The following is an 11,225-nucleotide window of genomic DNA, read 5'->3' as shown; positions in this document are numbered from 1 at the left end:
GTTTTAAATATTGAATCATGGTTGTTAATGCATATAAATACGTGATGGATAAATCAATTATTTTAAAGTTTCAAAATAGAAACATTTTGCACATTTATTTTGCTAATTTTTTTAAATAAAAAAACTGCAATTATTTTAAAAATGTGAGCTAAAAAGGGGTATAATTTCGAATGTTGTGAAAATAGAAGGTAATAGACCCAAACGTTGACCAAGTCAATTTGTGGAGACCCATGAAGAGACCATGTCTATAGAAATATGAAAATGCTAAAAACCAAGATGTATGGGAAAATGAGCATTTCCCCTCAATTTTTAATATTTATTTATTATTATTACAAATTGATTCCCAATATCAACAGCTTTCACCATACCACATACTTTCTTTAACTCAATGTACAAATCTTAGATGCATAAAGTACAAGTCATGAGATACCATTTGTGTAATTATTCATATTGCTAAACACTTGATGGTTTGCATGTAGCCTTGTTCACCTACAAATAACCTTTCAAGATGAGGGTAGCAATGAAGTGTTGTACTTGTGCATTAGAAACTTGTACATTGCTCCAAACAACAAGAGATGTTATAATTTCAAGTCTTTACATGTGTCCCTCTTGTTTGTGAATAAATCATGTCTTTTCATTCTTGTTTCTGAAGGTAGGTAATGAATCATGATTCATAATAAATCATGTGTTTTCACATTCTTCTTTACATACTTGGTGTACAACAAGATTAGCACATGGTACAACCCTTTCCTTGCAATGGTCAATGTGGAATGAGGGGCCATTGTTGTCTTTTAACCACACTTTCTTGTTTGGGAGCATTCAAGAAAAGTTTACTTGAAAATAACAAGAAATCTGACATTTCTACATTTTATATCTCATACCTTTCTAACTTAGCACCTTCTCTTCTTTAAATGATGCTCTTCAGTCTTCTTGACACACCCTCATATTCACTCAAAAACACACACACAGATAAAATGGCTGCAAATCTGTTATCTTGCAATTATGAAGATGAAGAGTTCATAGATATGGAAGTAAGCTCATCATCACATTCATATTCAAATTCAAATTCAAATTCATCATCAAAAAGCAGAGAATTTGAGTTTCAAATGGTTTCTTCCATTGTTCAAGATGGAGGAGGATCAATGAGCAATGCCTCCCCTGCTGATGAGCTCTTTTATAAGGGAAAACTACTTCCTCTTCACCTTCCTCCTCGCGTACAAATGGTGAAATCGCTTCTGCTGAATGCCGCATTCAAAGAAGTAGAAGCAGAACAAGAAGAGTTTATTACCATCTCTACTCCGATGATTCAATCATGCAATATATCTCCTTCTGAATCTTGCAGGGTCAGTACTGAACTAAACCCAGATGAATATTTCTTTGAATGGTCTACAGAATTAACAGGATTCATCGGTGATCACCCAAAAAAGTACTACTGTCCATGGTCCAAGAAGCTCAGGCTAATCAAGCACTCATCAATAACTCAAAAGCTCAGAGCTTCAAGAGCTTATCTCAAATCTTTGTTTAATAAATCTGGTTGTGGTTCAGATGGGTCCTCCTGTGACAAACAAGCAGTAGTCGAACAAGATGGTGATAAGCATTTCTTGGGGAAGTACTTGAAAGTGACCAAGAAAAGTGGTTTTGGGCAAATTCAAACAGGAAAATACCCAACATTGGCAAATGTCTTAAAGGGTATTGATGAACAGGGGAATAATGAGGATGCTTTTGATAGTGGATGCAGCCACAGGAAGTCATTTTCAGGGGCAATTAAGAGAAAGTGTTCACCTTCTTCCACATCTTCATCTTCTTCCTCTGCTTCTGCTTCATCATCTTCATCGTCTTCTTTTAATTATTCTAATGGGGTTTATGAGGTGCAGTTGTTCAAGAGGAATAGCAGTGCTAATTCAGAGCTTGAAGGTTCAATTGAAGCAGCCATTGATCACTGTAAGAAATCCCAACAGGTTTTAAATTCAAGAAACCCATTGAATGAATCTGTGTTTTTTCCACATTCTGTTTCATAAAATGTACCTTGTAATAATCAATGTTCAAGAAGCTATTCTTTTGTTTGTTTTCTGAAGATATTATCATATGGTGTCCCAGATATTGCTTTATTTATTATATATATATATGGGGGTATATGTCTGTATGACATCAAATAAACCATTATTTGGTCAAATAGTAGTGATATATTACTTTCAAATCTTCAGTAACCACAATTTTGTATACATATCAAACAAATCATAAGTTTTTATTATTTCACATTTTTGTCCCCTTGAAATTTTGATGCCTGCTGATTGAAGCTTCTCTTAAAACCACTAGATCATCTTAAGAAAGTCCAACCATTTCAGTCAAATCATTTCACATTTTGTTATAAATGTTTGATAGGTTTTCAGCATTAAGTTGTACCATAATACAATGTACTTCTAGAATATTGCTTCAACCTAGAAAAGGCCATACTCGACTCAAATGCGTCAAAGGAGTACCTCCTTATCTGTCAAAATTGACCAGACTTGATTTTCGAATAGAAAGAACCGACGACTATAGACAACGACGTGTAAAAGTATTAACAACGGAAACCCGTCGAAAATCTAAAAGAAAAAACCCATAAATCTTGAGCCAAATTTGAATTTGAAAGGTACTTCCAACCCATGAAAACACAAATAAATTCATTTTAAAATGATCTCCACAAACTGCAACTTTCCCATTTTAGTAAGTTTTCAAGTCACCATTGCCCCTTTGTCATCATCAAATTCAAAATGGAAGACAATGGGTTGGGTTGATATTTGATAAGATTGTGTTTTATCTCTCGGTGTCAAAGAAACTTTTAAGTTATTTGACAAATAGTTAGGTTCGTCCCTAAAACCATGTGTCCAATCAAAACTGAAGGAGTACAAGGTTTGAATATCTAAATTCAAAAGTTTCAAAAAAAAAAAAAAAATCCTAAAACAAACTCAGCATCAAATTCCCATTATTAAAATTCTGCCCTTTTTCTGTATATGCAACTACAACTGCAAGAAAGTATAAAAAGGCATCTTTTATACAAAGCAGATAATGACTCCAATATAAGATCACATGTATGAAATTTAAATCTGTGCCATGCATTCAAAGGCATTTCTCATAGCTAGAAAAAGGGACCCACTAACACCTACAGTTTAAAGTTCTCAGCTTTTACCTTTATGTGTTAGCATTGCACCATTCCACCTCAAACTCTTGCTTTAGAAGTGGTATTAATCATCAAAAACTAGTTCCCTTCTTCACCATGAAAGCTTACTGACATCTTTACTTCAAGAAATCTTTTAAAGATTTGGGCACCTCGAGTATAACTTAACGGTCCTGCCAAAATAGAATAAACACAGTGCCAGAAAACTAGCTCCGTTAGTGCATCAAAACATGATTAATGTAATAAAGATAGAAACCTGCATTTGGGACGATCTGCGGTTGATCTTAGAGGGGTTCAGTTCCCACACTAACTTTTTTAGGCTTGGTATCATCAAAAAGAATTTGGGAACTAATCTTTTACTGTGATTTGTAAATTCTTCTAATTGACTGAGAAAAAGAAAAAAAGTAGAAGGAAAAGATGCTGTGAAAAGAAGAAAAAGAGGTCAGAAGAGTGATAAAGAAAAGTGGCTTTGGCATACTTCTAGTTCTAGGTTTCTGTCATGAATTAATTTTCACCTTGCTCTACATTTTATCTCATGACAATTACAATACATACACAAGATTCCTCTATTTTGTTGTTATCTATAACATTTGATTGGTTTTGGATAGAACTTGATAGTCATATGGGCACTGTTAAAACTAGGTCTCTTTTACCACCATGTACACTAGACCACAACCCAACTGATATCTTGTACGGTGCATAAAAGTGAGGAACCTGTAATAACTTTTCTCTTTTCTTTTACTTAAAAGAAGGTTAGCCTTTTCTTCAGGAGTCAAAATCTCTGATCTAGAACAATGTACAACTTTTATTACATGATATATAAGCAGCTATAGCATCATTGCTCTGGATCCAGGAATTCTGATTCTGGGAATCAGGATAGATTGTGGGTTCGATTCGTTTGGGTGCTATTACTTTCCCTTTTACGGGTCATGTGTGCCTTCGGAAGGGGGAGATTCACCTGGTTAAAGTGTGGATGTTAGACTCGGACCTTGTAAACTTAGTTAGTCAACAAGTTGTTACCATGATTATTAAAAAAAATGAGGAAAGATCTTCTGTAGCAAGTTAATCATTCAGGCCATTCGTCATCATTAAAAAGGTCAAAGTCATCTACTTGACAGATTTAAAAACAAATATTTATGCAGAGTCAACATCATTACATCAACTAACATTCTTTACTTATAAGTTAAAATTAAACTAAAGATTATGAGTGTAGATTTGAGCATAAAAGGACCCATGAATGTGATTTTGATCTTTAAAGTGGCTATCTTTGCTTTAAGCAATGACAGCTTTTGCCAAAGCAGCAACTGTTGCTTTAAGTACTTACATTTGCTTGCATTCACTTCTATGTAAACACACCATCCATTTGACAATCCAATTACGAATAAGAACCTATCATTCGCTATGCAGCCTATACGCACCCACCACTAGCTATGGATCCTTCCCCAGTAACCAAACCATGACGCAAACCCATGAACCATCTAGTCAGGTCTATGGTCCAGGCTCCAGGGTCTTCTTAGTTTCCTGCAATTGTTGGCCCAAACCCATATGAACGCATGTTTTCTGGATGTTAGGAAGCTAGAAGAAAGCAATTTGTGGTAGATAGGTACACAAGAATCAGTCCTTTTGGCTCATTAGCTATTTTGTCCTTTCAATCATCTCTCTTGGCAATTGTACTATTTGCATCAAAAGTCATACTAAAATACATATAAAAATGATGTATCTCTTGATGAAAAGTAGAGCTAGACAAAGGCAAGGTGCAAGCTATGAAGGGCCACTTTGAAAATAAGAAGAGAAAAAATTTGGACTTTAGACCACAAACACAAGGAAAATTGTTATTTATCTATTAGGTCAGTGAGGGCACCTGTATGTTTTCCTACCACTTGACCATTTGTTATTGAGATATTTACCAAATTTGTCCTTAACAATAAGTCCATCTAGAATTTGAGCAAAGACCACAAATTCACCCATCAACAATATACTGATATGTTTTAAATCTAACAGCAGTATTAGAGCAACCCCAAATTGGTCAAATAGGGATCTGGTGCAATTTTCTGCTACTTTATATAAATTCTTGGAGATATATACATATGAAGTGGTCACTAGCTCTTTTAAGAACCAAGATAAACAGAAAAAAAAAAAAAAAAGATGCCCTCAATTCGAAAAGATGTAAACATACAGCATTATTATGATCAGATAGCATAAAGTTTCTTGAACTCGTCATTTTCCGAATCTGAGTCTGCTGACACTGACCCCGAGAGCGACTTGCTACTCCTCTCTAGCCTCCGACTCCTTATGTTGCTGGCTTCAATTCTATGCATAATAACCCAATAACACATAGTTCCTAGTGTGGAGGCCAACGTCACTGACCCTATAACTGTAACCCCAACTGCCAACCATTTCTCGTTTCCCACAACGATAAAAGAAAGTGCAAGAAAGGCTACTGAAACAAACACACAGGCCAACCACATTAGCTTGTTAATCACTGCCATCACCTGCTTCTTTGCTCGCTTCTCCACCACCACAATCGATGTCTGAACAACCACAACCGCCAGTGATATGAAGAGGGCAAGAGCATCAAAGATCAAGAAAACAATGAACTCGGGTTTTGAAGCTATGTGTCCTTCTCCCAGAGAAAAGTGAGCTGGAATATGAGTTGAATCATCAACATATTGGCCAGGCAATTGAAAGATTGCAGCAAAAGTAACAGTGGCAATCAAAACAGCAACAACTGTGGTGGAATTGATTGCATTGTTGAGGCCTTCAAGATGCATCTTGTTGATACGTTTTCCGATTCCTTTTACTCTTTTCTGAGTTTTGAGTGCGTGCTCGAGCTGATCATGAACTCCGTGTTTGATATCACTTACTGTTTGTTTCAATTCGCGGGCAGTGGGTGTTAAAGGTGGAGGTGTGTGTTTCATGGATTTTGCCTTCGGGACTCCATGTTCTCGTAAGATGATCGCGATGTCTGGCTGCCCGAATTTCTCAGCTGTGTCAAGAGCTGTTTCCCCATATTTGTTAATGGCTTCTTTGTTGATTGTTCCCTTGTGACTTAGCAATGCCCAAACAATCTGCAAATTTAAGTACCATGGAAAACAAGATTACTCATTTGTTTCAGTAAGAAGTGTAGTACCCTTTTGACTTTTGAGGTCAAACCACTTCTTCTAACATCAAAGTTGATAACTTGATATGAATTCTTTTAGCTTCCCAAGAAATTAATCAAACCTACTTATAATAAGTTCTGAAAGTAGATGACTTTGGGTGTTCTATAATCTATCTGTAACAAAAATCGATATCAGTTTTGAATCTGAAAAGCTATCCTGTTGACCTTAAAGTCAACATATACCTCTATTCTTGAATAGATGTATGATATATAACCTTTAAATACCTGTGTGCGACCCTTTCTTGCAGTTATATGTAGAGCAGTGTTATCTTTTTTATCAACCATATTAACCAATCCACTATCCGCTTCGATAAGTGCTTTAACAACCTCCACGTTCTGTCCTTTAACCGCCATATGAAGAGCTGTTTGTCCCTTCTTATCAGCTCTACCAACAATTCCAGGGACTTTCTGTGAAAGTGCTTTTACAACCTCTAAATGACCCTTTCTTGCACAAGAATGTAAAGCAGTTTTAAGGTTGCTTCTGGCAATACTAGCCATGCCACTATTTTTCTCCAAGAGAAAATTCACCACCTCAATCTGGCCTTGTTCTGAAGCAGTGTGCAATGCTGTGGTGTTTGTTTGATCGAAAGTCATTGAAAGCTCGGAATGTGTTTCCATAAGAACCTTCAACACCTCTGAAATGAAATTTTGAATCAAATCTTGAGAACCATTTTATATATTGAAGAAAATCAGGACAATTTTCAGCTAATGATGCATAAAAACTGCCCCAAGAGTTCAGATGTTTGTACTTAAAAACAGAGTGCCACAGGACATAATAAATTGGATTCCGATAAGTTAACATTTTTATTTTATGGGTCCAGTTGATCTGATATGAGAAAAAACGAAAGGTGTGCTTTTATGTCTTCAACTTATTTGAGCCAAAACAGAAGATAAGACCCACATCATAAGGAACTGATAACCAAGAAAATGGTAAAAACAAGGTTGAAGAATTTTTATGCAAACAGATCCCAGTTTTTTATGACAAACTTGCACCAAAAAGAAAGGGTCTTGATCAAAATTGTTGAAAAAGTTTTGACCTTCAGATTAAGCATTAATGAAGAAATTTCATGCCAAATAAACAAATTGTTGCTGACACAAAAATTAGGCAATTCATCCGTCCTTTCCAAAAAGAGGGTTACACTTCAATTTTTCAATTCAGACATGTTACTTTCCATATTCAGAAGGTGGGTTTTGTTGCAATCAACCTCTTTCTATATACAAAATTAGCTAAAAAGTTCTATGCCATCAAATTATCTCCAAAGCCTTTTCATATCAATCATAAAGTTTAGCTTGGTCCATTCGACCTCAAAGATCAACTCGTGCCTCTTTTCCTTGAATTTCAATCGTATTTTTAGTACCATACATATTCCACCTATAAGAAAGCACCATTTTTCCCATGATCTGGGCAAACTTTAAGATATTTGGATGCATCTTTAAAGAAATTGACAACATTTGTTAGATTCATTCAAACTTGAGACCTACTGAAAGCAAGTCTCAAGCCTTATCTACTGCATCAACTCTTTGAGCTTATTTCATTAGTAAACCAAACCAAAACAAACTAGCCTAGTATGTCGCACACGGTATTTCATTAGTATCTAACAGATAGAAAATAAGAATGAAAGAAAAACGATAGTTTATGTTCATATTCTTACCAAGATTTCCTAGCCTTGCAGCTATATGGAAGGCATCAAGGCCATTCTTGGCCTTGATGCTTGCAGCCTCAGAGTCATAATACTTGATCATCTCTCTCACCAAATCCACACACCCATATTCAGCAGCAACATAAAGAGGGGTTTCTCCCGATTGATTCTTCTTCAACAGCAATTCTATCAACTTTTGTTCCACATAACTGCTTAGAATCTCAAAAGCTGCACCCATATCTCCTGTCCTAATAGCAATATGCAGAGATGTATCATCTTTTTTCTCCATAGTTCTGTTTCTGCTTAAGGTTTGATGCAATTTCCCTGCTGCTGCGGATGGAGAATTCATCGGATTAAACAAAACCCCCTCTTTTTCAGTGGCAGTTTTCTACAATAATGAAAAATATATTGTTCATTACAACTAAAATATCAAACCCTTCTTTCTTTCTAGAAGTTCAGAAAGAATACAAGATACAAGTTAGGTGGATATAGATACAGATATAAACACATGAGCAACACGCGAGTTTGTACAATTCCTTTCTGTATATAATTATGTTTCGTGACAAAATTCATTTGCTTTTCACACTATGACTTAAGGACTGGTATATGTGGGGGTCGGTTGGGGTAGGGTTGACCTATTTAGGTCAATGAACAGCTTCATTATGTGCTCCCTTTCCATTCTCATGAATAACTGGTTGCTAAATGGAACCCATATTCAACCAATACAGATAAAGAAAAAGCCAAAGTTGACAAATATCAAAGATCCTAAACATGATTACCTCATAAAAGAAGTGGAATCTTGGCTAACTTGATTGTATTTCAATACACACAGGCCATGAGAAATTGATTGATAAATAATCAAAAAAAACTTGATTTTTTTACCTGGGTTCTGGAGAATACAGAGATTCTTGATGTCTGATTCAATCCATTTTGGAAATTGCAAAGAAAATCTTAGGTTTTCAAGAACATTTGGGGAGATAATTTTGTTGACATTGATTAAAGAGTAAAAAACCAGAAGTGAAAGAATTAAGAGGGTGAGTGAAGATGGGTAGGGTCTGGTGATTTCAAGCAAAGGAAGAAAAAGTGGTCTGCTAAGAAAAAGGACATGAACCAAATCATATGCTTATTGAGTGTTGGAGCCATGTATATATTCTCTGTATGGTCAATCCTCCAATTATTTATTATTCATTTCATTTAATCAATTAATTAATTAATACCTTTACTCCATTAAATATTCATTTTAATTTACACAAAAAAAATTTCCCAAAATTTATCCAATCAACTTATCTGCACACATAATATTCAATTCTACACTGCCAATGTAAGAACCATCAAAAGTTATAAATAAAAACAAATTATAGCAACTTGGCAACATTAAAAACCAATTAAATATAAATAAATTAATGGAGTGGTGACTCACTTGTTGACCTCTATTTTGTTGAGGCCACTATAGGTTGGGCACAAAAATATATGTCTGATTGTCTTTCCTAAATAAATAATTAATTATAGCTTTATGGAGGATTTAAATAATAAATGGTTGTGTTTTCTTTAATTAAAAGGAAAAAAAATGATGCATCAAAGGAAAAATTACATTAAAATGAAATCAACTTTTATTTGATTCATATTTTAAGGAATCAATTTTTAAAATTGTCATTTAAGGGTCTCTATCAAACTTTTTGTTTATTTAAAAGTCTGATTGACCTATTAATGCTGACATCATCTAAATCTTTTGTCAACTAAGATATTCCACGTCATATTATTTTTTTATTTTAAAACTAATATTCCACGTCATATTTAAAATTGCAAAATAATTATAAAAAAAATAACTAAAATTCATTTTTTTTAAATTATTGTAATAAAATCTATTTTTCATTTCAAATCTCCTTTTTTTATAAAAAAAAATTTGATATGAAATTGAAGATTTTTTCAAAAATGGACTTCTTTACTCACAATTTGATATCTGGTTTTTTTATAAAAAAAACGAGATTTGGAATGAAAAATAGATTTTATTACAATAATTTTTGGAAAAAAAACAAATTTTAGTTATTTTTCTATAATTATTTTACAATTTTAAATATGACGTGGAATATTAGTTTTAAAATAAAAAATTAATATGATGTGCAATATTAGTTTTTAAAATGAAACATTAATGACGTGGAATATTAGTTTTTAAAAAAAATGACGTGGAATATTAGTTTTAAAATAAAAAATTAATATGACGTGAAATATCTTAATTGGCAAAAGATCTTAATGATGTCAGCATTAACAGGTCAACATGTCAACTAGACCCTTAAATAAACAAAAAGTTTGATAAATATCCCTAAATGACAATTTTGAAAGTTGGTTTCCCAAAATAAAAATCAGGTGAAAATTGGTTTCATTTTAATTTAATTTTTTCCGTGTGAAATATCTCAAAAAAAATTTAAAAACAAATATATATCCTCTTCAAAAAAATAACAATATATGTTATACGTAAATTCTTTGTTAATAAGATTGAATTTTAACCCAGTTAGACGCAACCATCATTTTGCATCTAAACATAAATAAAACATCTTGATAGTACAGTTAGATGAAATCAGTTAATGATGATTTAACAGATAAATTTACAGAACAAAAATAAATCATACACATGAATGATGACTACGAATGATATTACGATATTATGGTCATTTTATATCATTTTTTTAAACATGGTTTATAATAGATGTTTTAATTGAGCTCGTGTATGATGTCAATAAAATTCAAATGTCTATTTTTATAATAGAATATTTCATTTCAAATTATATATATAATATATAGGAGCTTTGGTGGGGTTAAATTACATTTTAAAGTAGTGTATTTTACATTTTAGTATTTTTAGACATGGTACTTGCCATAAATAAATTAAATAAATGTATTTTAGTGTTGTTAGACATGATATTTGCCACAAATAAATTATATATATCTATATTATATTATAAAATATTTGATAAAAAAAATTAAAAATATTTTTATACATGAACTACTGTTTATTGATACATATTACTTAAAATTTAATATTGTGCGTAAGTACAACTTAATAAAGTTTATTTTTTTAATTCGTGTAACTAATTGCAGATAAATATAGTAAAAAAACAAGATAAACATTTCATTTTAAATATAAAAAATCTAAAATATGATTAGGATAATTATTGAGTTTTAATAGAATACTTAATTATCATCCTTATAAAAGATTATATTATTAAAGACAAATAAACTATTTTGTTATTAAATTATGATAAGAAAATTG

General features: G+C 32.8%; 2 protein-coding genes across 3 annotated transcripts; one reads left to right on the top strand and one right to left on the bottom strand.

The window, feature by feature from the left end:
* The first annotated feature begins 950 nt into the window (after positions 1 to 950).
* LOC112528804 (probable membrane-associated kinase regulator 4) lies at positions 951 to 2,018 on the top strand. Its single transcript, XM_025139888.1, has one exon. The coding sequence runs from the start codon at positions 975 to 977 to the stop codon at positions 2,016 to 2,018; it is 1,044 nt and encodes a 347-aa protein (XP_024995656.1). The 5' UTR covers positions 951 to 974.
* A 3,161-nt stretch (positions 2,019 to 5,179) lies between these two features.
* LOC112525081 (ankyrin repeat-containing protein At5g02620-like) lies at positions 5,180 to 9,047 on the bottom strand. Of its 2 annotated transcripts, XM_025135033.1 has the most exons (4): positions 8,840 to 9,047; positions 7,970 to 8,345; positions 6,543 to 6,952; positions 5,180 to 6,225 (listed from the first exon to the last, which is right to left on the bottom strand). In XM_025135033.1, exons 2-4 carry the CDS (start codon positions 8,304 to 8,306, stop codon positions 5,347 to 5,349), a joined length of 1,626 nt encoding a protein of 541 aa, XP_024990801.1. In that variant the 5' UTR covers positions 8,307 to 8,345; positions 8,840 to 9,047; the 3' UTR covers positions 5,180 to 5,346. The 2 variants fall into 2 exon arrangements, with proteins under 2 accessions (XP_024990801.1, XP_024990810.1); XM_025135042.1 differs by lacking the exon at positions 8,840 to 9,047 and having other exon boundaries at positions 7,970 to 8,733.
* Between the last annotated feature and the right edge of the window lie 2,178 nt (positions 9,048 to 11,225).

This window comes from Cynara cardunculus, assembly GCF_001531365.2.
Source record: "Cynara cardunculus var. scolymus isolate 2C chromosome LG 1, CcrdV1, whole genome shotgun sequence".
Taxonomy (NCBI): domain Eukaryota; kingdom Viridiplantae; phylum Streptophyta; class Magnoliopsida; order Asterales; family Asteraceae; genus Cynara; species Cynara cardunculus.
The sequence above is the reverse complement of the archived record's forward strand: the minus strand, read 5'-3'. Positions and strand labels throughout refer to the sequence as shown.

What these genes read in the sequence shown, in the direction of transcription:
- LOC112528804 (XM_025139888.1), top strand. Translation starts at nt 975, where the DNA reads ATGGCTGCAAATCTGTTATCTTGCAATTATGAAGATGAAGAGTTCATA.
- LOC112525081 (XM_025135033.1), bottom strand. Translation starts at nt 8,306, where the DNA reads ATGAATTCTCCATCCGCAGCAGCAGGGAAATTGCATCAAACCTTAAGC. An exon ending in TGCAAGGCTAGGAAATCTTG is followed by an intron (nt 6,953 to 7,969) that starts GTAAGAATATGA and finishes ATTTCATTTCAG; the next exon opens with AGGTGTTGAAGGTTCTTATG. An exon ending in CAAGAAAGGGTCGCACACAG is followed by an intron (nt 6,226 to 6,542) that starts GTATTTAAAGGT and finishes TTAAATTTGCAG; the next exon opens with ATTGTTTGGGCATTGCTAAG.